This window comes from Colias eurytheme, chromosome 26 (genome assembly GCF_061535395.1).
Source record: "Colias eurytheme isolate Ceu_HAF_F1 chromosome 26, ilColEury1 Martin Lab GWU primary, whole genome shotgun sequence".
Classification (NCBI taxonomy): Eukaryota; Metazoa; Arthropoda; class Insecta; order Lepidoptera; family Pieridae; genus Colias; species Colias eurytheme.
The window spans coordinates 82,326-110,315 of NC_143005.1; the positions used below are offsets into that span (position 1 = coordinate 82,326).

Genomic DNA, 27,990 nt, shown 5'->3' on the forward strand with positions numbered 1-27,990 from the left:
TTAATGCTATAATTATTGAGCAAATCACTTCCTCAATGCAGTATAAAAAGCTACGTTAATAGCAACGAGCTTTTCATTATGTTCGACTCGAAAATTCGACAGGTTTGACTTGCAATAATTTATTCTTGTTATTATTCCATCTTTAAAGTTATAACGTGCTATAAATTATACCTAAGGTGTCATATTATATTATGCACTTATGAGTAAAAGTAAACACGATTACAAGGAATTAAGGCCAACATAAAATAGAATAAACAAAATGTTATTTAATTGCGCATTGGCCATTAAATGCCAATCAAGTGAAAATTGATATACGATTTATAATTAATGAACACCTCTACCTATGTATAAATAGTTTGTTAATGAAAGTAATTAAGTAGAATAATTATTTTATTGCACATTGATTACATGAAAATATGTGATTCGAGATTGACAAAGCCGTTATCAGATAAGGAACGTGGTCGGAGCGCTATCAGGCGATCGCAATAGATCATATCTCCGCCACACTATTAACATCTATTAAACACGTATTATTATAAATTATGTCTCCTATTTGTTGATAACGCTGTTATGCGTTTAGCGTTCACTGCAGTTCATCCTAGCAACAGAACGAATATGTCAACGAAGTATCTTGTATAATTATTTACGAACATTATGGTAATAGTCAAGGTAGATACCATCACATTATAGCAAATTATGAAAATACATAATTTAAAATTATCCGTAAAAATACCTATTTATGTTATCTATACTTAATATTATAAAGCTAAAGAGTTTGTTTGTTTGAACGCACTAATCACGGGAATTACTGGTCCGATTTGAAAAATTCGTTCGGTGTTAGATAGCCCATTTATCGAGGAAGGCTATAGGCTATATATGTATCATCACGCTAAGACTAACAGGCGTGGGGCCACGCGGGTGAAACTGCGCGGCACAGCTAGTCAACAATAAACAAATTTGCGGTTAATAGTTATTTGTTACATTGATATCCAACGTCTGGGCATTACCGTCACTTAATTAATTGAATGTTATTAATTATTATATTACATACCCAGTAGTCATTCATTAATTATTGCGAATTATATTTATTATTATGAAAGTGCAGATTACATTCGATGATTCATTTCAAAACAATTGGTTCATAGACTCGTCTATGTGAATATAATCACGTTATAAATGAAAGATTTATAAAAAGTTGTACAAATTATCGCCTTTTTCACAACTTCTGTATATTATGTTCTGTTTAGCTTATCTTGCAATCGTAATGACAAAATTAGCTATGAAAATATACGTAAAAAATGTTGAATATCAGAAGAATTAACAGCAAGTTCTGAAACTGGCTTTTCATGTAATTATTACCCACAATATGCGCAAATTGTATAGTATTATTTTATATGTATCGAGTGACGTCGCGAGTCTCAACACTGATCTTGTTTGCACAGCATCAATATATTATAATCACTGATTACTGTTATACAATACATCTGAGCGATTAAACCGCTATTAACGTTTATTGCCTTGTTTCTTACATATCTAATTATCACGCGTGTCAATCATAATACTGGTTAATAAAGCTTTACTTTATTTTATGTTGGCGATGATTCAATAGATTTACGTTTATAGAATTCATTTCGAGGGAAAGTAGTGTCATGTAAATATCGACGAGACAAATGCTATCGTCTCAATATGTATAACTCATGTTTTGCAATAATACACGAATTCCCAATTTTTATGGAATCGTTAAAATGTATCCAACAATTAATTATAAATGTTAAAGCAAACGGAATTGGCCATATAAGGATTGAGATTCATTAGGGACAGCTTGGAACTAGAGGGGAAAAAGCCAATTAAGATCTTAGAAAGAAAACTCGGAGCGGTCGCTTACGCACACACTCGCACACGCGGGAGGTTGTACGGGCGCGAGGCTGCCGGGGACTTCTATAATGTTCTAGTAAAACCTGCCTTAGAACTGGAGGAAATTTCGAGATTGTTTGTATATATTGCCTACTGAATAAGTGTCATTCACACGACTTGTTCGTATTTAATAGTATCTGATAGCGCCGAGCTTGCGTCTCTTTCTGCCACGTGGAGTGAGAGAGGGCCGGCGACAAAACAAGCGCAGGTCGCGGGCGTCCTTCGGTGCAATTTGCAGAATTACCGCTATTACACTATCGATAACGACGAACATCATTGTCAAATTTACATTTTACGTAGGTATAAACTGTAGGGTCATCTATAGATTATGCTTAATTTTTCAAGGAAGGCAAAAAAGTGTTGTCATCGGAAAGTAGCTGATACATTATTTTCCCAGATAAAAACAACTAGATTCTTAATTAATAATGGCATGTTTTAGCTTTTGGTACTTTTTACTGCCCTTTACAATTATTTTTGACGATGTTTTATTTTTACTGTACATAATATTAAATATTGGAAGCACGTAGTGAATTTTAACTTAGCCTCGCGTATTACTTTCTCAATAAATTTCCTAAAAATTCTTAAAAGATAGAGTGGTAGAGCAAACTCACTTAGGTGCTCTAAGATGAGCGCTACAGGGTTGTTTTACTTCGTTACGATATTTCTCAACTTGTACACTTGAATATCGTAATGAAGAATATATCGACATGACGAAATAAAAATAATTATCCCATTCGAAGTGTCCCATGGAGTGCCAGCAGTATATGGATGGACATCGGATCTTCAACCACGTTCGACATTCAACACTCACGTAGTCGAGTCTGTCGTTTTATCGAGACAAATAGAAAATGTAAGTGTATGTTAATTATAGTTTTGGTAGTGGACGATACATCTCGTACGAGCTAATACTCTCACGTAGAGGCCGCGTAGCGATGCCGCTGATAGATCGTGTGTACGGTTCGTTACTAGAGTTAGACGACTCTTATCGCCTTGTTCTGTTCCAAAGAGACAAGGCACGACGATTCACACATTGTCGTCACTAATTAAATGATTACATGTTTCTACTTATTTTAATAATATAATGGAGGTCTCATTTCACACAAAAACCCTTGGCAGTATACTTAAATATTTTGGAAAGCACTAGGTCTGAATTTACTAAAATTGTAAACATTGTTACAGTTTTAAAATATGTTATATTTTGTTTTTTACTGGCAAACGGAACTTAATCATATCACTTAAAAATAAAATTAACATGTGTGATTATTTGTGTAGTGTACAACATTGAAGAGTGTAGATAAACGAAAAGAAATTAGCAAAATAATTAATTAACACCTTACACCGTAACACCACTTTAACTCATTTGCAAATTAATTAATATTGCTCATTCAATTAAAATCGGTACCAAATCGACATCGACGGTGCTACGAGTGTTAGGTCTGGTAGGCTGTATGTGATACGAGGCAGTGACAGTTTGGGAGCTATTATAAGACTATTAGCGCATAGAGGCTCGGCGGCCGGCGGCAGCGGCGCAGAGCTACGAGGGCAGACGTTATAAAACTGGTGGTGGACGAAAAGTGGTTTCAGTCGGCCGACAATCGCGCAAGGTCAAGATCGAACAGGCTCTCGCACTCGCGCGCTCGGCCCGCGCACACTACCAGCCGCCGAGTGGAGCGAGCTTAACGCTCGGTTTAAAAACAAACACGAGCCACGTGTGTGTGCTAAATATATGTCAGTTTCCTCTGTGCGCTGTGACTTTTCCCGCGTTTACATTGTGTTCAAGAAAATTTTGCATTCCGTGTGAAATTCAAACTTTACAAGCGTTCGTCCGAGATCCACTTGCAAATAAATCCGCCAAGTTGGGGGGCTCCTGTGATAGTATATCCGAGTGAGTTTATAATCATGTTATTGATTTAATGTAAATTTTTGGAAACTTATACAAATCTTAAAAATAACCTACTTATTTTATATTTTTAACACGAGTCATGTGTGTATAATTTTAATTTCCACGCCTAGAAAATTATTTTCTTTAATCGATTTATATCGTTTTGGCTTGTTGGCATGATTCGGTACTCGCGTAAACAAAATTGTATTGAAATAATATTGTTGTACAATTTTAGAAGATAAATACATAAATGCGCATTGTTCAAAGGTTTTACGTTAGCCTGAACTTATGTGCTGCGTCTGCGCACGTCTGTAAATAATATTAATTATAAACGTGTGTTTGATAATACCAATGAACATGTTCTAAGATACAGAAACAATTTATGATCTGTATAAGAGTACAACATTGTAGTAATAATATCAATTTTCCAAATAAATATAATATAGCGATAATAAATATAGGTAGATACTACTGAAAACAATGAAATCTATTTTTGAGTCAAACAGAGAAGGTACCTTTCATTATAGTCTATTAGTAGTAAATTACTAGTGTACTATTAAGGAAATACATACATGGTATACAAAATCAAAAATTCTAATAAAACATAGCAGATGTTAAACTGAAGGCGGGCGCTGAAGCCTCGCTGTAAAATGAATTGGGCTCATAACACCCCGCGCGATCGCGATGAAATTTCAAATACATAGGTACTTATCTGATTCACAAAACAATTAAGGTACTGTATCGTTTTCCTATTGTTATGGTATTGATTAGATTTCTTTGACAACAAGATTATTTAACGACAATTCCAAAAACCATCAAAATGAGATGCCTGCTGACAACAACAAAACTTTTATTTTTGAGTCAAATGCGAAAATACTTGACCGAATGAAAACCTTCCTTTTTTCGAAATAGAAATATTTGTGTATGTATTTATTAATTCAAAATAAAATATGGTAACACGTTACTCTGAAACATCGGAAATTGTATATGATTGTTTTTTATGTTGAGAGTTATTTACATAACATTTTTTTCTATATTTTAGTTATAATTGAGCATATCAGTACATTATCAACGCTAATTTAAACTAATGTATATTATACAGTGATATTTTAAGTACAAACAGAACAAATGTAGAGATAGCATCAGTCGATATCTCGCGAGTGTTGACAAAAGCGAGACAATGTGCGCTGATATGCAGCCACAGTATAAAGTATAATAATATAAACAACGCGTACATAACGTTCAAATCGCTTGTTATTCTTTCCGTTCATTCATTTGTTATTATCATACAATAAATACCACGTGATGCTTATTATATTTGGCGTTGAAATATTTTCTATGTAACCGTTGATTTTTATTATTTTACGACACAAACCAGGTAATGTGGATGTACTTTATTGTACGTATACTGCACACCGTTGGAAAAAACAATGGTGATAATCCTTTTTATAACTTTCGACAATTTCTGTAAACAATAACGAGGTAGCGTAGGTTCTTTAAAGTTTAAGATCCCTTTTTACGTAATTAATAGTAGCGGCTTCAAAAAAACGAGACAGTATTTATATTTAGACATTTTCAAAACTCAGCCTTTATTTATGTTCCACTATATAAAAAAATAAAATATAATATCCAACTTTTATTGAACTCTATTAGTGGGCGCAAATGACAGCGATGGACAGAATTAATTTCGCATTTATAATATTATAATAATATGCACTTATGAGCTTTTAAAAATGAATAATACGAGATTGGTCACGCACGACACTAGATGTGATTTATATTGTGACGTCACTGATATCGGGCACAAACAATACAGCGTAACATAAATTAATTATTATTTATTATCAATGGAATAAAAAAAAACATTTGATATGTTTTACAAAATTTGTTTACAAACTATTTTGTTTAATATGATTGAATGTATAAATGATACGATAGATGAACGTGACGTAGATCTAATTACTATTTAATTACGTATCCTGCGGGGAATGCAACTAAATCGATACTAATTTGTTAATAACCAAGTCACAAAATATTGTTCAAATTACAAAAATCTCAAGTTTAGGGTCGACAAAAATGTTAAAATATTTCGTCTGTCGCGGTGTATAATATTTCAGACTATAGTGCAGTTTAGCCACTATACATATATTTAAACACATAATTATCTAACGGTACGATCGGCAGCCCTAGTAAGCTCGACCTTAGCTTTAGCTTCTGCGGTATCCACTTCTATGATCTATAAGCTTCTGGAAAAATCTATTTAATATAAATCAGAGTGATCGTTTGTTAAATAATGAATTGATCGATTATTACATGTGACACGATGTCATCTAATCATCTGCTATTGTTTATGTAACACAAATACGTAAGGTATTGCATTGTATGATATTATTCTTTAGTCAATTGAAACATATTAAAATAAATGATATCTGAAATAATAATCATGTGAAATACAAAATGTATTGTATGAAAAGAGAATAACTGTAAAATTGTCTTTTGACCGATCCTGAACCTACGACACGAAGCGCGTTACAAAATACTGTTATTCAATCATTCATCTTAAATCAAGTTGTTAATTGTACTAAAGCGATTAATGTTTGTTAAGAAAATAAATTAAAATCACCCAAATAAAATGTCAACAATTAAGCTCATGTAGAGCTGCAGGAGTAAAAGCTTGGTTTTACTACCGTAAGATGCACCTTTTATGCAAACTGCTATAGAATATATCTCTACCTACTATTGGAATATAAATTGTATAAATATCGGTTATTTTTATTGTATAATAGTTAAGTGAACATCGTAATATTAATAATGATGTAAGTGAAGTTTTTGCGGCGCGAGCTATGGCAGAGATATCACGAGCGCGCCGACTCGTATGTTAGATCCCAACTGCTGATAATATTGTGTATTTACTTTAAATTTTCATATTATTTATTATGCGATTTTACATAACGACGTGTTATAAACACACTATTTAATTAAGAGCTCTTTATATTTTATGATAATATAGCGTCCGTTTTCTGCATGAGATAGTTCCGCGGCGAAATTATAATTTTAGAGAGATTCAAATTCAAATAAATATTTACTTGTAATTCTTTTGATTGTTACACATTATCTATCTATCTGCGATCAGCTCAATTTGAGTTTAGCAATACTTTCAAAAGAGATAGTACCAGGATATCAGGAGGGTGCAAGTGCTATCGCTGAACTCACACAATAACGTGCAGTATTTATTGACTTGACCCGCCCGCGCTCGCGCAGATACACTCACAATTCGCATTGAACATAACGTGACTATAATTGATTGCAAGATTTAACTAGAACATAGATTTATACTTGAACTTCATGTTCATTGTTTATTTACTGTGCAGAGCTATTAGTTTGCATTACCTCTATAATAGTTTTGCTATGAAGGGTTTCTAACATCAAAATTTGTTTGTCAATATTTATCATTATATTAATAGTAGTCAATGAACTGAATCCTTATCGCACCGTTAGGAATACTCGGTTTCAGTATTTCAAGGTATTTAAATATTTATATATAAAAGAGAGTGATTGTTTAATAAATTATTGAATTAAATTATAAAAAAAAAACACGACACATAACACGAACAAATGTGAGTGTTCACTTTTCGTTGATTCAGTAGAACGTGATCTTGTCCTCTGAACGTAAGGAAAGAATTATCTTAATGATTCATAATTTACTCGCATGTCAAACTACAACTCGCTATAATATTATGGTTTAATTAGCGTCTTTGTATAATGATTTAAAATCGAAGCAAATCTCCAAAGTAATTACATAATTATATATTACCTTTTCAATATTGTATAAAAACTTAAAATGAGTTATAAGAAACGGGTTTATCTTCCCTTTATCGTTCATTCAGAGCGAATAATGTTTATTAATGTTCACTAATCACAATTACCCGTCTCGTTAGCTAACGATGGCTGTTTTTCAGTTTTATTCTGTGACGTTTTGTGAACATGTCAGTTTCGGGCCAAGCTTCAGTATGCTTGTTTGACTGTCGGGTTAGTCGTTTATTAAAGTAGCCTATAAACACCATAACGATTACGTAACAAAAAAGTAAAACCATACAAACGTACCAGTGTCCTTTCAGTGAGTGAATAGTTATATTATGTTCAGTATATGGTGAGTGTCATAAACGAACTTATCTTATGCGCGGCTACTTAAGGCAATAACAGCAAAAATTAAAATAATTCAAAGTGAACAACAATAAAATAATATTTCTGCTGAATAATAATGATTAGGATTATTTTGAAGCAACATTCGAACCTCTAATATGCGGTTTGATGAGGTAACAAGAGCGACTCAAAAAATTGCATAGTGTTTGCCTTATTCTAAACTTCGTTTTATTTTTCTTTCAAACCAAGAAGAGATATGTCGGTTTTAAATGAAAAATCTATTGTTAGCTTTTCAAGAAGATTGAAAGCATAGCTTCTTATTTTCAGTCCTAAAAGGGACAAACACGATAACCTACGAGTGTCTAAGTACTAGACGAAACTTTTGTAAACATATAAAATATACATATTCTATAATAAAAGCTATAGTTGTACAAAGAGCAGTGTTGTAAGGGAATGTGTTGTGTGTGCAGGAGGGTCGCGGCGGCGCGGCACGGCGAGCGGCGCGCGCGCACCATGCTCGCGAGCATCAAGGGCTTCTGGAAGGTGTGCCGATATGGCGACCTATACATGGTAAGTACTACACCACTCTTCACCTATTTAGCATACATAGTAGAGTGCACACTTACAGTTATGTATGTATGAAGGAAAGTTTAAGGTAAACATCAAGTTTTCGACTTTGAGATGCATTTATGAAACGGCAAATGGTTATGTAAATGTTTGTCTAATTGAATATCGAAATCTGAGTCACTAATTGGATATGACATTTGATTGATACATTACCGAATTAAATTTGGTAATTAGTAGTTGGTACCTACTTGTTGGTGTATCTAATAAAACAATAAAACTATTTCGTTAATGTTCAGCTATTAAGCCAACTTACTCATATTTAATTATTCAAGCAACATAAATACGCACATTATCACATAAAATATGTACATTATAATATGAAATAATAAAAATTATATTGAACCCGTGAACTCGAACCACATAAACTATTAAGATAAGCCGCCAGTTATCGCGTTTGATGTATTTTTGATAGATATGCAATGATATTCGTAGTTATAATCCAATTAAACTTTAATGAGACGTTGCTGTGACATTCGTCGGGGAAAAATACTCAGCAATAACAATCATTGTGACGTACATACAACATTGTACATACCTACTGTAGAATGTAGACTACAGCTCTACTACGACTACATGCACCACTCGGCTGGGCTCACTATAATATGCTCCTTATAAATATTACATGATTCTAAATTTGGCTACGGTAGGTATCTTATATCCGACGAGTGTAAAAAATAATAGGATACAGAGTTATCTAAGTCTTTAATTATTCATAAATGCTCTAAAACAACAATTAAACTCAACATGAAATAATTTAAGGATTAATTTTATGGGTACTCGCAAAAAGTGTTTTTAACTTTTAATTATTTTTTAACTATCAACAAGTATTTTTTTGAGGTTTCACGGATAACTCAAGTTACATAACAATCCTCGATATAATTATTAGTAGCGTTAATAGCGCATATACAAATGATTGAAATACTCGCTCGAGACTTCATTAAGTTAACTGGAATCGATATGAACGCTTCAATTAAATCATTATTACTTAATAGTAAATATTGCAACAACGTATGACGAGCATGGTAGGCGCCTTACAACGAAGCTCGGAGCGAACATTACAGTATGTGCTCCTCGGCCACATTACACTAATTGCATAAGGCGCGTTTTCCTTAGCAACGCGCATTCGGAATTCGGATACTGCGAGTTCATTGTTTAGATGCGCACTGACGCATCACATCGCCAATATCGCACCGGTGAGCCCCCGCAGACCTACTGCGGGTCAGCTGATCGCGCGGTGCGACACCGCACTCGCTGCGTTCCGGCGGTCAGGGCCGCGCGGCCGCACTTCGATCGCCGGAAGTGAAAATGTCCGTATCACACACACGCTTAAATAACAATCGTTTATGTGTTGACCTTGCAAACCTGCTTTATCGTTTACGGCTTATATGCATTTTGTCTAGAAATGATAACGTGGAATTGCATACTTGACTACTTGCCCTAATTTCGAATTAACTGATAGATGTCTGTTTGTTTTGTACACAAAGTGTAATTGCATAAGAGCCCCCGCAGACCACAGACTTTTTATCGGCCGATAGTTTAGTCGGGTTGGCCTGCTAGTACGCACACCGAGCCAACTAAACAGTTCAGTCGGTTATGAGTGCGCAAACTATCCAACAGTCTGCCGACTATTTGCTAGTTTCTAACCAACTGTTGAAAAGAGTGGTCACACCGCACAATGAAAATTAATAAAACATTGTATAGAATTGTTATTATTGCTCTCATACACCGGAGGAGGAAAATTAAAAAGAGAGCCCGAGAGTATTGGGTGCATCCTATCTTTAGTGATAGATTAAAATGGAAAATTTTACACTATGCATTCCAAATTACTCCATTACCCGAAAAAATTTTCGCCTTTTATCGAATGAGCATAACTAGCTTCAACCAACTTGTCAAATACAGAGTACCTACTCTTTTAAGTCTTTCTTATAAAGTGGAGGGCGTTTTTCGACTTCCTCGATCAAAGTTACGATCGAAAATTCCGAAATAAGCGACTGAGAATTGAGCGACGCCATTTTACAAAACATGCGCGGCCGACCATTCGCTGTCAAAGCTCGGAGCGAACTGAACTATTGGCCTAGTCGGCCGACTAAAAAATCGTCGTGTTTGCGCGTGTGGTAGGGAGCCAATACTGATTATACAGTCGGCCGATAGTTTGCCGACAGTATAGTTTGAATTGAATCTGGAAGCCCATCAAACTTGTTTATCGGCCGATACCTAATCGTCATAGTGTGCGCATTTGCTTATATCTGCGTACTGATTAAGAGCCCGACCAAACTATCTGCCGATAAAAAGTCTGTGGTCTGCGGGGGCTCTTATTCTATTTTTGTTAGCGTGTGCTGTCTCTTTATTACCGATTGATTCGTTGTCTTTGACAATCCATGTACAAAACAAGAGCAATTCATTTAATCATAGCCATTACGATTAAATCTTGATTTAAAACGAGATCCTTCTATTTAATAACAATTGTACATTTTTTCCGAGTTGATGAGAAGATAGATAACTCATGATATCTCTAATTAATGTTAATGTTATACGTCTAAGTTACATAATTAGATTGACTACAATTCTCAAATGTGTAATGTACCACGCTTCGCAGTTCGCGAGTACACACACACACACAAACACAAAGCCGTATAACTGAACAACAATCATCAGTTAGAATTACAATAATCGCCGCTAAATTATCGAAGACAACGGTCAATTAAGTGATTCCACGACACAGTAAACAAAAGTGTATCGGCGGTTACATAAGCGTGGTCCGTGGACTTTCTGCAGGAGATGTAATGACATAACGAGCCGGAGCGCGGCGCTTCGCACTTGTAATTGATCTCGTTACATGACTCGACACTCGATACTCCCGTCCACAGCAATTGACAGACAACAATTGTGTGCGAATCGATATGTTTATTAAATATCGATTTGATTTATAAATAAACTTCCCAAAAATAGCATATCTTAATTTACTGTGCACGTTGTGTTCAACTGCAATAACTGTCATCTATACTAATATTATAAAGAGGAAAAGTTTGTAAGTATGTATGTAAGTATGTATGTATGTATGTATGGTTTTCACGCAAAAACTACTGGACCGATTTCAAAAATTCTTTCACCATTAGAAAGCTGCATCTTTACTGAGCAACATAGGCTATATTGCATTTTCAAAAAAATTAGAGATCCTTACCAAAAATGCAATAATGTAACCCAAGGTGTAAAAAAATCCTCAATAAAACTTCTGTCATCGCGTGCGCTGCGGAATCTATTGAAGATAGAACAAAAAAATGTTCTACAGTATTATAGAATGGATCAATATCTACAAGAAAGTCCGCGATACCATATGTCCATCTTCAGTAGTTATGTTACTACAACAACTTTTTTACGTTTTCAAAGTAAATAGAAGTGCCGACAGTAATCAAACCATGTTATCCATACACATATATTAATCCTTATCCCATTAAATGATGTTTTATTATAGACTGTTTCAATACCAGCAAAATACTTTTTAAATGAAAAGAATTGGATATTCCATTCAAAAGATATAACGAATTTAAAAGTGTCAATCTACAGAAAATAGTAGGTATACTGTTCGAGCAGGCCGTAGTGCGGGGGTCACGGAGGAATTTTACCAATATGCGTCTTGACGGAACACAGTGGGGTTTTGGTCGGTAGGAATCCGACATAACCCACGGCCCCTCCCCTGGAGGCCGTGGGTATCTATGAAAGATTTCCCCACTAAAACAAAAAAAAAAAAGGCCGTAGTGCGGGACGGGGTAAAGGTGATTTTCATGTCCGACCTATAGTAGACTTTTCACTGTAAAGATATCGCTATCTATGCGGGTGAAACCGCAGGGCATTGCTAGTTTATTATAATAAATTTGTAGATATCCACATAAAAACCTTTCGATTGTTAAACATTACACACGAAAAGAGACATCGGATACGTTGTTACATATTTATAGTTCTGTAATAATAGAATTCTCATGCATTGTATCACAATGTATTACCTTGTAATATCATAAAACAAATCTACGTAGTCTCTCAGATAGGTTTGTGTTACTCCGACACTTTTCATAATATATCAGAACTACGACATAGTGACATAGAGCGACCTCATCAGATATTTATTTATACATAATATTATATTCGACGAAACTGAATAAAATGCGCCGACGAAATTCAACTTTTGCCTTTTATAGCACACGTGTGAGTTTTGCAAATTTCCACTTATCAAATCTAGATCATTCTAAACTATTGCATAATACTTGCGCAAGAATAAAGAATCCATTAGGTTTATGGTTGCACATTATATGTTTACCTATGTTGATAAAAACGAATCATATATAGATTTATAATAATTAGACATGACTTTTCCGTAGGAAAAACACGTCTCAAAAGCTCGTGAATTATAGTTATTAATTGCTAAATTACATTGCACACTCTTTAATTTTATAAATTTCTCCACTCCTTAAACTATTATGATAATATATTAATGAATTTCACGTCTTATACGGCTTAAAATAATGGAAGTTACCATCAATTACAATATACCTAACGATTTTACCTAGTTACTACAGAAAATAGATTCAATTATACCTATGTTTTATTACAAGCGATTAAACTAAAACGTACGTTAATTACAAGATTATAAAATTTATATCAAATTAGTATACGTATACCGTACTCATTCACATCAATCAAAAACATTCTCGTCCAACGAAGTTGTCCTTTTTTGCAGAGGGTACGGGTACCATCGTAAATGATTCACATTTAAATTAAGTGTAACTTTTTCTCAGTTCATAATAAAGTAATTACGAAGCTCCTCAAATGTAAATCTATACATATAATAAAATCGTAGGAAAGTCACAACTGTATTAATCAGTTCTTTAAAGAAACGAATCTTCAATGGCGGCGCTTATCATTCCCTCTCGCTCACACACGGCCGTACGGTATGCAAAAAAAAAATGGAAAAATAAAATTACTAAAATGTATTTGATTTTCCCTATAATAGTTTTTATCATAAATTTACAATGACAATTATGCATTTGCGAAAGTAAATAATGTTTTATTGGAATTTGACAAAATATGTTCTTTGGGAAAAGTTGTTCAGTTTTATGGGCATATTACAAGTATTATGGGGATTTTATTACATTCTGTATCCGTAAATATGATAATTCATATAAATACACAAATACAATAACAAAAAAGTTTGCCAACAAACAATTTGAAATAATTAATAAAATAATTATCAATTTACGTTATTTTTATTTTCTTTTTTGCTGATCCTACCATCTGTCAAAGTCAGCTTTGGCCGCCATTGAAGATTCGTTTCTTTATTGAACTGACTAATACATTGAATATTTTTTTAAAAGAATACATAATCCATGATCTATAATCGATATAGAAGCCAAAAATATAGTTTTTAGAATTTTTGTCTGTTTGTCTGTTTGTCTGTTTGTCTGTTTGTCTGTTTGTCTGTATGTTTGTCCGAGCTAATCTCGAAAAGTACTGCATAGATTGACTTCAAATTTTGCATGAATATTACTAACAGGTCGTGTGAGGTTTTTTTAAACATATTATCATGCTATCACCTCCGGGGGAGGAGCTGTGAACCTTTACTTTTCTTACGTATTCCGTGTACTACGACAGCGTACAATCTAAAGACTCATGTTTAAATGTTGTTTTTGAGTAAGCCATGCTATTATCTAGCTTTACACTATAAAAACTACGTCATTTACGTAATTTGGGCAGAGAAACTGTTTAATGAATCTTAGTACTATAAAGACAAATTTGATTCAGCGCCATCTATGAGATTTCGTAAAAATCAAATCAATTTACATGTTATCACTACTGAACACAATGTTAAAAATTAATAATTTAAATATAATTATGTTATTTATTTATTTAACTCTTTAACCCATAATAAATCTTCCCTTCCCTATAAGGTGCGCTTATATAATTCGTGTGAATATACTACATTTTTAAAAGTGAGGGTAGATGTATATTATTTTAAGTCAAACTAGACACCATTACAGTTAATCTAATATTGATTGTGTTCATTGGTTACATTTTTAAAAATCTTCGTGTTTTAATAATTCGATCACGATGCGGGACTCTAATACAAAAAGGTTAGTTCGTTGATAATTATTATTCCTTCATCATTTACATGTTGTTAGTAAAAATATACTTTGACTGTTAATACTTTTGTTCAGTATTTATCTGTATGATTATTGCTTGGTAATTAATATATTTTCATGTCGTATACCTAATTATAAACATAAGTGTGATGTGAAACTAGCTGGATTTATTTTTAACACTCACAGTCTTATATTTTGTGTTAATGTTAAAATAGTATTAATAGTGTAAATCATAATATTTTTTCAAAGTTAAAAATATTTCCTTTTTTCTGATGGTGTTGCCATCGAATTAAACCGCGCTGTCGTTTCGTTCACAAAAAGTCATGTTATTAGGACCGAATATGTAGCCGCCTCAACTTACGGAAACGAGAGTAACCTGCGTTGTCTGTTAGTTATTGTATAGTCGAATTTAACGTTACATGGAAATTGGAATCTAAATATATGTATACCTACTTATATTAAATCTGTAGAGGTCAATTCTGCACATGAAATATATTTCCTAAATAACTATCACGAGGTGATTAGAGATCGACATCGACGTCAAAAATGTTTGTCCGTCTGTCTGTCTGTATAACCGTTATAGAAACAAAAACTACTCGACGGATTTAAACGAAACTTGGTACAATTATTTTTCATATTCGTGAGCAGAGCAGCAACTCCATTTTTAAGCTTTCGTCGCGTGTGCGTTCTTAATGCGTGTATCTTAATGGTTAAAGCTACACAGAAATCAAGTATGAAAGAAATGTTCTCCATATTATATAAAAAATATCTCCCGACATCATAAATGTCTATCTTTTATGGTTGAGCTTAGGAGTTCAAAGCTTTCTGATTATATTTGTCTACTAGCTGTCCCCGCGACTTCGTTCGCGTGGAATAGTGACTATGGGACCTATGACCATGGGCTCAGGGTGGGGCAACAATAAAAAATCATTTTTATTTTCATGCTCCCACTCCCGCGCCCACTCGCACTCCCACGCCATATGCCACGTTCAGTCCTAATCCCACGCCCACGCCCACTCCCCTTCACAATTAGTACCTACCAGATCAAAGCCCGGGTAAGCGCCCCACCCAGCCCCACCGTGGCTACGCCCATGCTGAATTACTACATAACATACAATTATTGAGTAAATACGTACAACCATACTGTACTGTTGTACTACCATAAATAATTAAAAGAATTGTTATTAAAATTTCTTACTAAACTGAGCTAAAAAACTTACGTACCAACTTATTAAAGAAAATCAAGAAATGAAATGCCTAACCTATACCAAATAGTTACTACATATTATTGTAATTAAAAATTATGATTAGTATATAATATCGAAAATCAAAAAAGAAATGCCTAACTATAACTAATTCTACGTAAAATTTCTTTTAAATTATGTCATATTATTTCTTAGGAACCAGGGGGGGGGGGGGAGAGGAGCAAATTCTATTTCCTTCCTTTCTTAAACGGATGTTTTTAATAATCTATGGTGTAGCCAGTAGCCACTGATCAGCTTAATCGATACTCAGTTTTTATCAAATCCAGAAACAAATCCAAATTAGATCTTTCCTGTCTCACGCACGTAACTAAAGGCTGAAGAGAGAGAGAGCACGTAACTAAACCGTTGAGACGAAGAAAAGTGTATAGAAAAAGGAATAAATAATTTCATAAACTTCCCGACGATCTTTAAAAATAAATTATAACTTTCATTTTTTTCATTCCCACTTTTACCCCTATGTAGGTATAATAAGTGGATGAACCAATTTTGATACACTTTATCTAAGAACCAGCGTCGGAAAATATTCTGTCTAACAAAAAAAACCGCATCTAATTCGGTTTACCTGTTAGCCAGCTACGGTGCCATAGACAGACACACATACACACACAGAAATACATAGCGGTCAAACACATAACACCAGTCTTTTTGCGTCGGGGGTTAAAAATATAATACGACATAATTTAAAGGACATTTTATGTGGAAAATTTACCTATACACCAGGGTAGATAATTTTTGAAACAAAAAAAAATCGCAGTAGGATGAAACCCATTAGAAAAGGATATGATAAAAATGTAAGGAAAAATAAATTACGGTCAATCGGAGTTCGGGAAGTGCGAGCGGGGGAGCTTTTAAGAGAAAAAAATGGTTTCTCTCGATTTCTCGATAATAATAACACCTGCTAATTTTTTTCTACATATTTTAATTGTACAGACATCACTTTTCCACAATTTTATTATATGTATTGATGATGATGATTGAGATTATAACACTCTTAGTCCGTTTTAACTTAATTTTTATTCACCCGCATCAGTGCCACCTAAAAAATCTTTATATATCGAAATTCGAGCAAAGTTAAGAAAATGAGAAATAAGAGTTCTCAAGGATCGTTAGAGATAAGAGGCTTACTATTGACCGAAAACAACATGTGTTATGCCGAACCTGAAACCGCTTCACAACGAGAATTGCGGCTCACAGCTGACCGCGAACGGCATGTACTATCCTGTGAGACCGAAACCTTCACTGAGAGGGTATATATAACGTCTCACAGCTGATCGCAAATGGCATATTGTACTATCCCGTGAGACCGAAACCTTCACTGAGAGGGAATTACGTCTCACAGCTGATCACGATCGTCATATTTTATCTCGAGAATTCTGAAACTTTTACTCAATATGAAGACCGTTTGACAAATAATAGGATGCACCATAATATTATTCGATCTCTCGAAGATGAACATGAGCTTAAGCAATGACTAGAGTAGGGACGCGAATATTACCATTATTTGAGACAAGAACGATTAATAAGTTTGTTTAATGAAAGATTAAGAATTGAAACTATTGGTCTCTTTAAACGGACGAATAGCGAGAGGCCCGTCTTACTGCAGACAGATTTCGACATAGCCTTAATGACTTAGAGGTAAACATAGAAGATCAATCTACAAATTCGGTGGTGTGGTCCGACAAAATAATATAAAAGTGGGTTTGCTTATAACCTCACAATTGATTACAGATCATCTTCTGTATAGGCGATATTAACGTAGTATGTTCTTTTTGTAATGCTTTAAAGTGGAGTAAGGAGTCGGCTTTCGTTTGAAGATACGCCGGAACCTTTGAAATCACTACTTTTAAGTTTTAGAGGAACATGTGCAATCTAAACAGTTCTTAGACAATATTAGCTCTTATGGTATTGCGTTTTAAATGATCCTTTGGTGCTCAACAATTATCAGATGCTCCTTTCATTTTTACTTTTAAGATACAAGGTCAAGTTTATCATTTGATAGGATCCCTTTTGCCTGAAGGCCAACCTAAGTTTCTTTAAATATATTATTTTGTATTCGACTACGACGAATAATCGAATACAAGAAATCAATATTTCTCGAATTTAAAACTGAACTCATTTCACAATTTTAGAACATGTTAATTCATCAGGTTAATCCGTATATATGCGTTTTAAATCGACATTAGAAGCTTTTCCTCAAGATGGTGATATTAATATAAAATTGGTATAAATGCCGATAGACGGAAGTCTATCAGCACTCAGGAATTCCCTGAGCGTGTTATAACGCCCAGGCCACAGTATTACAATTTTTCCTACAGTAGGGCGACGAATGTATTTTCGCATAGCAACGGAGGGGAACTCGTGGGGGGTAAAGTGACGCGGGCCACGTACCACAAACATGTTTAGTTTGTGGTACCGAGCGCGAAAGAAAGTCATCGTGTTTTTAGTAAAGTTACTATCTAAACTAACGTAATTTATTACTTAGGTACATATTCTATAATGGTGCGCTCAAACTGTTAATCTACATTTAATTTAGATTATTATTTTAATTACTACGAAATGTAGAATTTAAATCACATTCATTCATGTTTTCCTCAGATATTCGATGTCTATGATTTTCGATGATTTTAAGATTTTCTTATCAGAGTATTCAATTTTAATGTAGTTAAATTTTATAAGAGACAATTAAGAACATTCAAAAATAAAGTGTCATGTATTTTTTTTAAACGACGAATGACGAAAAACGACCGAATCGCGGACGAAGTCGCGGGCAACAGCTAGTGTTATCATAAAATTATGCGATGTTTTAAGTGCTGGTCTTCTGGAAGCTTCGATGATACGGGGCTATGGGTCCGCGTAAATGTCGGCTGCATGACAAATATAATTGATTGATCGAAACGCGGCTAAAATAAAATGATCGTATTTTAGCTTTTGCACTCTAAAAATTATTATTATAATGATTGTTTTGATTGTGACGCTACCAGAATACACCGTGAATTTAGTTATGGACCGCAATTCTAAGCGATAGTTAATTATTTAAGAATAGTTTAGCATACAGCTAAAAATAAAACACAAATAGTTAACAGAATATTTACACAAATAGTTACAAGTAGTTTTATAAATCCTGAATTTAGGTAAAAGATTTGAGAGATAGAAACGAAATAATATGTTCTCATCGAATGAATTGGAATATGAAATAGTGTGACTATAATTCGATAATTTACAAATTAATTATTATATTATAACCGGATGTCATACCATCGTTAACTAATGATGCACCTATCTACTTTGATTTTCTGAACGTTTGTCTTATCAAACACAACAGCGTATCTCTAATAATAGCTCAAATTAAACAATGCCTCGTTCTTCTATCTACATACGTCTGCGTGTAATCAATTGTAAGACGTAGGAAGGTAATGATACACGTTCGTTCAGGAATCTATGAACGGCTTCGGTATCGAGTGTCGCCATTCGCCATCATCTAGAATAACTAGTGTTTACATCGCGGCCGCTACAGCCGTTCCGCTCGTTACCCAGCTTCATGACATATAAACGGCCGCGTTACACCACTCCACGGCTGTCAACTCGATCATCGTCACATTTATTTAATACATATATAAATTACCCATTTAACAATTTAATACGGCCGGTAATTAAAACGTAATTGGCTTTTCCAGCAGGACATAATTTCATGTTTACGACATAAGTGGCATTATTTTCCATAATCATTGTGACCCGCCATCCGTACCGGCCACTCTTAACTGTGCGACGTCATCTGTCGCATTTTATTTTGTGCTAACTACTTACATCTCGCTACTCTAGTTACCAGTAACTACTACATGGCAGAATAATCATCACTATTAAAATAATATAGTGATGATTGTTTTTCTTGCAATTTTCACTCCTTTGAAAATTAATGAATGTTCGAGATGAAATAATATTTCCCTGAAGCATGCGCAAATCACAACAATGTAATATCATTCTAAAAGTGAAAAGTATCCATTTATGGATAGCGTCCAACGATGACGATCAGCAATTGTATAAGGAAGGCGTGGTGTCGGCTGGCTCACCAGCAGCCACGTGCGGCCGCCAGTCACGTTTTTACATTATTTTCGTAAACCGTAATAGAAAAATTCTTGGCAGCAGCGCTCTGACGCCTGCCAAATACAAAGTCAACGTTCTCTCCATTGAGATACGGAACATCCGCTTTCTATGAAAATAGAACTGTAAATAGACCCTGAAGCGTTGCCTCCTCTCGTAATTCAGCTCACTATCATTGCCGTCACGGATATGGGCCAAGCGCTCGCCCAATTATATCGATATATTTAGTACAAATATGAATGTGATCTGGGAAGTACGTACGTTACTAATAAAATAAGATGTTTTGTTCGTTGAATATTTAAATTTCCCTCTACTTATCTTTGTAAGTAGTTATAGGACGCGAGTTTCGCTTTTGCTACGAAATACTGTTGCAGTATTATCATACGAATGTAATGTTACAGGTACTGGCAGCGCTGGCCGCGCAGTCGATCAACATATCCGTGGGGTTCTGCCAGGGCTTCTCCGCGGTGCTGCTGCCCCAGTACACGCACGAGTACCCCGAAATCTCGTATGAACATGCCTCATGGATTGGTTAGTATATGACTGAATTTCGTTAAATAACCTATTAAATAAAAACTGAATTAAGTACCATAAGACTATAACTTGTTACAAAATAACACATTGATGACTTTGCAAAATTGAACCAGTAATCATTCCAATTAAATTCGAAACATTAAAATAGATCTTTCAGTACAAATATCATGTACCTATCCATAAAATGGATTTCCATTAAGCATATTTACAACAAGTTGTGTGTACGTTGCAGCGAGTTTGGGCGTGATCTCGAACCCGGTGGGCGCGCTGCTGGGCGGCATGATGGTGGACGCGCTGGGCCGGCACCTGCTGCTGCAGTCCATCGTGCTGCCCAACCTGCTGGGCTGGCTCGTCATCGCCTTCTCCGACACGTACGTCATGCTCTGCGTCGGCCGCTTCATCACCGGCTTCACTATCGGTACGTACCTATTCGTTACTCTTTATCGACCATTTTCAGTAGCTCTTCATTTATTTTCAATTAATTCCTTGCAATTACATAAAACTTAAGCTTTTTAATAGTATTGTTTATATTCATATTTTTAATTTTTCAATTATTATTTGCAGGCATGTCGACCGCGTCATACATCTATGTAGCAGAGATCACGACGCCCGAGAAGCGCGGCGTGCTGAGCGCTCTGGGGCCGGGGCTGGTCTCCACGGGCATTTTCATCGTTTACTCGTTGGGCTCCTTCATCCACTGGCGCAAGGTCGCCGCCATCTGCGCCGGCGTGTCGCTTCTGACGCCCTTCCTCATGTACTTCGTGCCCGAATCACCGCTCTGGCTCGCCTCGAAGGGCCAAATGAAAGAAGCCTACTCGGCTATGTTCTGGCTTCGACAAAACAACAACGCCGCGCAGCAGGAGCTCATGGAGTTTGCCAAAGATAGAAAAGATGAAACCATGACGACGAGACAGAAACTCGGCCTGTTCAAGCGGCGAAACGTGCTCAAGCCGTTCGCATTATTGATAATTTTCTTCCTATTTCAAGAGCTATCCGGTATCTATGTAATACTGTACTACGCCGTGGATTTCTTCAAGTCAGTCGGGACGAGTGTGAACGAATTCACAGCCTCGGTGATAGTGGGTGGCGTGCGCGTGTTCATGGGCGCGGTCGGAGCGTGCCTCATCAATAGTTTTAGACGGAAGACTTTAGCCGCAACGTCAGGACTGTTACTCGGAGTGACGATGTTGGGTGCGGCGATCTGCGACAGTTTCGACGGCCCACCTTTATTTAAATTGGCGTGCATTCTACTTCACGTATCATTCAGTATGGTCGGATTCCTGCAACTGCCGTGGATAATGTCCGGGGAGCTCTATCCTCAGGATATCCGCGGGCTGATGTCTGGGGCGACATCGTGCTGTGCCTACATGCTTATATTCTTCAATATTAAAACGTATCCACAAATGGAGTACTACTTAACGAGCAATGGAACACTGTATTTATTCGGAATCTGCGCGCTGTTAGGCGCCGCTTATTGTTTGTTTTTCCTACCAGAAACTAAAGGAAAGACTTTAGCGGAAATTATGAAGCAATTTGAAGAAGATAAAAAGGATGTCGATCCAGAAGTAGGTGTAGATAAGAAAGCGAACTTTGAGGGCAAGCCCGTGCAGAGGCGGCACAGCGCGGGCGCTGCCGTGTGTTTGGACAAGAAGAGTGAGTTGTTTAGGAACCAATGGGTACAAAGCGATAACGATAAGACTGTGGAGCATCGCGAGTAGATTGTAATGTATTTATATTGATGAACAATTGTAGGATTTCAATATTTCGCCCTTGCGTGGAACACTTGTTAATTTATAGCATGAATGCGAGGGCACGAATCGTTCTTAAATATTTTATATTTGAATGCAAATAATCATTTTGTTACCGACTGGCGCATGTGATGATAGTATATTAGTTACTATTTAGACTTAATTCTATTAAATAATTATCAGTATTATATAGTTATGAATGCATTGTTGTTATTAGTTGAGGTGCAACATTCCAATGTGATAATCGATTTACAAGGTGACGTCAATTGTAGCACTATAGGTACGTTTTTTAATGTGTAATTTAATATATTTTTATATTTTGTACAAATGTTAGAGCAGGGTGAGAGTTGGCTGTGTCGAGCGACTGTTAGTGTAATAAAGCGCGTTAGGTTAAATATTTACTTACAAAATAATTTATGTTAATAAAGTAACTTCTGTGATGACCATTACAAATACTATGAATAACGTGTGAATTAAATACAAATTTGTTTTAAACAACTATGTTTTATTCTACACCCATTGTCTATTCAAATTCCTTTGAAGTGGACGGAAAGGTAATTAATTGTTTATTGCAAGTATTTGCTTACAAGACTATGTATTAAACGTAGAATTGTACCTATAGTACAATGCTTTGCATTGTTATATAAATGTTAATGACCGATAACTAGGACTCAATTGACTCTACATTCTCATACAATAGAGGAAACATTTTAATTGTTATTAATATGATTAGTGTTTTTCTTACATTCTCTCTCCATTCAAATTCGAACCTTCATAATAGTATGTATTATTTCGTATATTTCAGTCATCATATAATTTTTTTTTAAATTCCTCATCGATTATTTTTTTACAAGAATAATTATTACTATTAATAGTAATATTCATTTAATGCATATTACACGTGTATATACAATATGCAGTTAAAAATAATGCATACAAAAGATCAACAACCTAGTTTCTTGCCGGGACTTCTTTGTAGAAATCGCTCTCCAAACCGGTGGTAAATAATAAATTATTTATTTTCACGATTCAAAAGCGCTTCTGAAGAAAACCTTGACTAATGTCTAGTCTAGTAAATACATATTTAGATTTGAGTTTGAATACAACAACATCGTTGAGCGCCATCTGGCGGAAACAATAAAAAGCTTTATTATAAGGTCTATCGATACACGTGGGCTGACCTCGCGAGCGACAGGCTCCAACTCTTTTAGTTCACAGATCCACCGCAAGATGGCGATAATAATTTATTTATTCATTCATATTATGATTCATGATGAATTTTCTTGGTTTTGTCCGCCTGCTAACGGTCTGACGCGCGAAGATTAAAATTTGCGCATTTTTTTTTTAATTTTTGATAAAAATATTTTTTTTTTAATAATAATCAAAATCTGTTCAGCTTAACAAAAAGGTAATAAGATCGATGGATTAGTTATTTTATTGTCTTATTCGTGACTACTAATGAGTTCTATTGTACCTCGACATACCTATATCTTATACAAAAAAAATTTGATATTAAAGAAAGAATAAGCAGTGGTCTGACCTGGTCTGCGGGATGCCGTACTTGATGCCGACGCCGACGCGCGGCAAGGCTTTGATCACCTTCTTCACCGTCGCCTGGTCCGGGAACGCGAAGAATATCGACGCTGGAAATGTTGAACAACATATTTAGAAAATCTATGCATTTTAATTGTCCATTTTTTAAATTTTATCTGTTATCAAGATTTTTTTAGGTCTCAAATACAAAGTGCAAAAATATATCCATCAACTACATTGTACACGTCTTGGCGGTTTCTTTTTTAATAAACTTCCACAGTAGGCAGTTAAATTAATTAAAAATAAATAAAACAAAATGCTCATATTCATGGTGCTTACACGTCGTCATAGTAGTAGACAGACAAGACATTGTGCATAATAACATAACTTAAATTATACATATTGTTTTTGATACATATTACGGCTATAGGTACTACGAGTTACGACTATAGTCAGATGCTGTTCCAGGTGATAAAGCTGACCAGTTATTCTAAAAGGTACAATAACATAAAAGTGAGCTCACTTCTGCTGGCGAGGAACATCTCGATGGCGGTGTTCTGCAGCAGGTAGCGGCGCGAGAAGATCGCGCGGATCTCGCTGAAGTACCATTTGCCGTGCAGGTGCTCGCAGTACTTTAACACCTGCAATACAAACAATATGGCTTAAAATTCAATAAAGATAACATTTATTAAAACCTTTGACGATAATTATTATTACAATAATTGCGAAGCAGTTTTTACGAATACCTACTGCAAAACTATATGAGACTACTATTAAACATTAAAGGCCGATTTCTGAATTAAAAATTGATTGAGAAAGATTATAATTAATAGATATAGATAAGATATAAAAAGATTATAATATCACATCCAAGAAAATATTTAAGTAGCATTTAAGCATATTTTAAGATATTCTTAACGTAAAACACTTAATTCAGAAACCATGCCCGTTAATCATAACACGCTAGAGAGTAGAGATGTTTTAATATTTTTAAATAGAGCGTTCGACTGTATCATAGTGTACCTATATTTATAACTTAATAACGCTGTAAATTAAAATTTATGAGTGTAAAAATGAATGTTCTTTTAAACTGAAACGCGTTCTATAAATGAATATTTCGGAGCGCGACATAATTATAATGGAGATATAGTGCGTGTTAATGGGCTTCGGGACGAAGAGCGGCGTCCGCAGTCACGCCTGCTTTATGGGCGACCGATTTCAGCGTGATCGAAATAAGTTCAGTACTGTCGATATAAGGTGGAAAGCAGATTGAGATGACGTAGCTTCCATTAAACATATAAACGAAAAGGTGACGAAAAATAGCTTAGTCTATTTTTACTTATGTGTAGTTCAGACGCGATCTACGCAATATTGCTGCTGCGTAATGAATATGGTTGTACCTTGAGACTGAAAGAGTTTAACGATCCCTAATTAAAATTCGATTATGTTTTTTTCGCATTGCTGGATTGCGTGGCATTTGTGTTCTTTATTATAAGACAGTAAAAGCATTTTCTCTTATTTCTTTCTTGATTCCTAATACAGGTGTCACTATAAAATGCGATGCTAATTAACTAGATTTAAAAGAATCCAAAATATAACTCGATTACGTAAACTTGGCAATATTGAATGCAGGTATTCAGTTACCAATTATTATACACAACAGCACAATAAATAGAAAGCAAGTGTAATTAGTAGAGCAAATACTTCGAGGGTGGTATTGTCTGGTCTAATAACAACAACTACACGAGCGTCACATGTAATGTTCCCACATTAGGGCTGCGCAGGGCCGCGCGACCCTCGAGAGGGATTCTAGGCGAGATTGATTAGCGAACTGTTGAGATTTCAGATATTGTGGACCAGGGTAACGATATTAACCATTTTAAACCTGATGAAACAAAAATAATAAAACTGGAATTATGGATTTTCACTATAATTAATATGCTTATTAAATATTTTTTCTGTATTTTATTGTCATATTTCTCCAAATGTTTATTTAGTTGTATTTATTACGCTAGTGCTGTGCTGTGCATAAACAATAAATTAAAATAATTTGGAAAATCCAAAAGTGCACGCCTCATAATTTTTATTTAATAAATATTTATTAATTATTATTTTTGTTTATTTAATAACAATTAAACCACATCGAATCAGACCCTGAAAAATGAAAGGGTTCTATTCCTGAGCATACTCAAGCGTAAGAGAAAAAAAAAGACTCGATTAGTAAAGTATTTCGGTCGCTATCGTGTTAACAAGAAAAAGGATCCGCACATACAGACACACGGACGTCCAAGACAGAACTTTTTTAAACTGTTTTTTAACTAGTTTAAATAACAAAAATGACATCAAAAATATCATGAACGTTAAAAATAGTGTTTTTTCTTAATATGTGTGTGTATGTATTATCTTACAAGTGCAATGTATGATACATTAAAGACATTTTAAGTTTGAAAAATCAGATGTTTTGCGCGAAGTGACAGTAGTACCCACCTCAACGCTTCGCTTATGAGGCGTGCAAAAATGTTGTCCACACATGAATCATGCCTAGTATTAGAAGTTATGTTATAAAAAAATCAAATTAGAAGGCTACAACATTTTTTCGCAACAAAAACTACATCTAAATTGAACAAGTTATTGAAAGAATGCAATAACATTACTTTACTATGTTTTCCATTATATCCCACAACGGGTGAGTCTCTTCCAATTACCAAGTTATTTGTCAAAACTCTTTTATGGAGCGTTGTGTGTCGGTAGCGATAGGGTCGGTAGCGGCGGTAGGGCGGTGGTAGTAGAATAAACTAGCTTAGACGTGGAATGTGATAAACGTGTGCGACGTTGTCATAATAAAGCTATTTAAAATTAAAAGAATTATCATCAATTTACATTCAGTTTACTTAAGGGCTTGGTCTAGTAGTGCAAACAAATGCATCCTGTCATCCTATATGTAAATAATACAAAATTAAATGTACTATGGGAAAGTTGCTCCACTTAATTTTTAAAAATTAAATCATTCGTATGCATAATTTAATATTCGTAATTAGTACCAGACATGACAATTTGAAACAATTTTCGTGAAAATTACACCAGGTGATTTTTTTTTATCAGTACACAAAATTTGCGAATACGTTCTATTGATATCTTCAAATGCATAACTCTATACATTTTTTTCGACCTAAGTTTCTTAGTGAAAGTTGTTCAGTTTAACTAATAAAACGGATTTAAACAAATTTTGTATGTATAATAAAAAAAAATGTAATGTTAACACGTCCGCTCGCATCAAAATTCATAAATTACATATATGCATCGCGCGGAACGCCGTCCTTATATAGGAGTCGAGGAGGCGTGGTGTCGTGCGGCCCGCGTGTGCCGCAAACGGTTCAAGCCAAATCCGACTTTTGGCGCTACAGGTTACATCGCTGAATCCACTGCGGGTAACGCAACGTGTGTTCGCGGTTCTACAGAACAACGTCTATGGATAAAACTGAAAAATTAAGATTTATTTTTTTTCTTCGTATTTTTCCAGGATAAAAAGTATTCCATTTTATGCCCAGGATAATAAGGTATAATTATACCAAGTTTCATTGAAATCGAACCATTAGTTTTCACGTGATGCCTTCACATACAGACAGACAGACAGACAAAAATTTTTTTAATCACATATTTGTGTTTGGTATCGATCTAGTAACACTGCTATTTATTTTTTAAATACATATTTTCAAAGTACAGAATTGACCCTTCTACGGATTTATTATATTATGTAGTATAATATATATATTTATATGGATAAACCTAATAAATATTTTGCTAGCATTCTGATGCTTTATCGGTTGCACTGGATTTTTCTTTTCTTTTTTCAATCGCTTGAATGACATAGGATGGGTCCTTGATGGGCATGGAATGCTGAAGTCTCGAATCAATCAATTCTGACAGTAGGCAATTTATGTAAAATCTTGATAATGGTCCATCATTTTATTTTTTTTGCCTAAACTTATATATTCTATTTTTAACGAATGATTCACTCCAGTCCAAACAGCAAATAAGCAGACTTCTGCTTCTGCAACGTTTAGTTGTCCCTGAATTTGGAAAAAATAGTCATGATTCTTATCTATGACAAAAGT

General features: G+C 34.8%; 2 protein-coding genes across 6 annotated transcripts in view; one reads left to right on the forward strand and one right to left on the reverse strand.

Annotated features, from left to right (window-relative positions):
- LOC149896973 (trehalose transporter 1-like protein) overlaps positions 1-22,831 on the forward strand; it is a 39,511-nt gene extending 16,680 nt beyond the window's left edge. Inside the window, exons 1-5 of one of the 2 annotated variants that reach the window (XM_090116640.1) lie at positions 3,513-3,799; positions 8,410-8,509; positions 20,462-20,591; positions 20,827-21,012; positions 21,159-22,831. In XM_090116640.1, the coding sequence (XP_089972766.1) occupies positions 8,453-8,509; positions 20,462-20,591; positions 20,827-21,012; positions 21,159-22,312 (1,527 nt within the window). In that variant the 5' untranslated portion in view covers positions 3,513-3,799; positions 8,410-8,452 and the 3' untranslated portion in view covers positions 22,313-22,831. Of the gene's footprint in view, positions 1-3,512; positions 3,800-8,409; positions 8,510-20,461; positions 20,592-20,826; positions 21,013-21,158 lie in introns of those variants that run through there. The other variant, XM_090116639.1, reaches the window with a different exon arrangement.
- Positions 1-27,990, reverse strand: part of rg (A kinase anchor protein rugose) — a 402,779-nt gene that overhangs the window by 32,089 nt on the left and 342,700 nt on the right. For all 4 annotated transcript variants that reach the window (XM_090116635.1, XM_090116634.1, XM_090116633.1 and 1 more), the window contains 2 exons: positions 24,399-24,516; positions 23,883-23,985 (listed from right to left, as the gene is read on the reverse strand). In XM_090116635.1, coding sequence (XP_089972761.1) covers positions 23,883-23,985; positions 24,399-24,516 — 221 coding nt within the window. The remainder of the gene's footprint in view (positions 1-23,882; positions 23,986-24,398; positions 24,517-27,990) is intronic.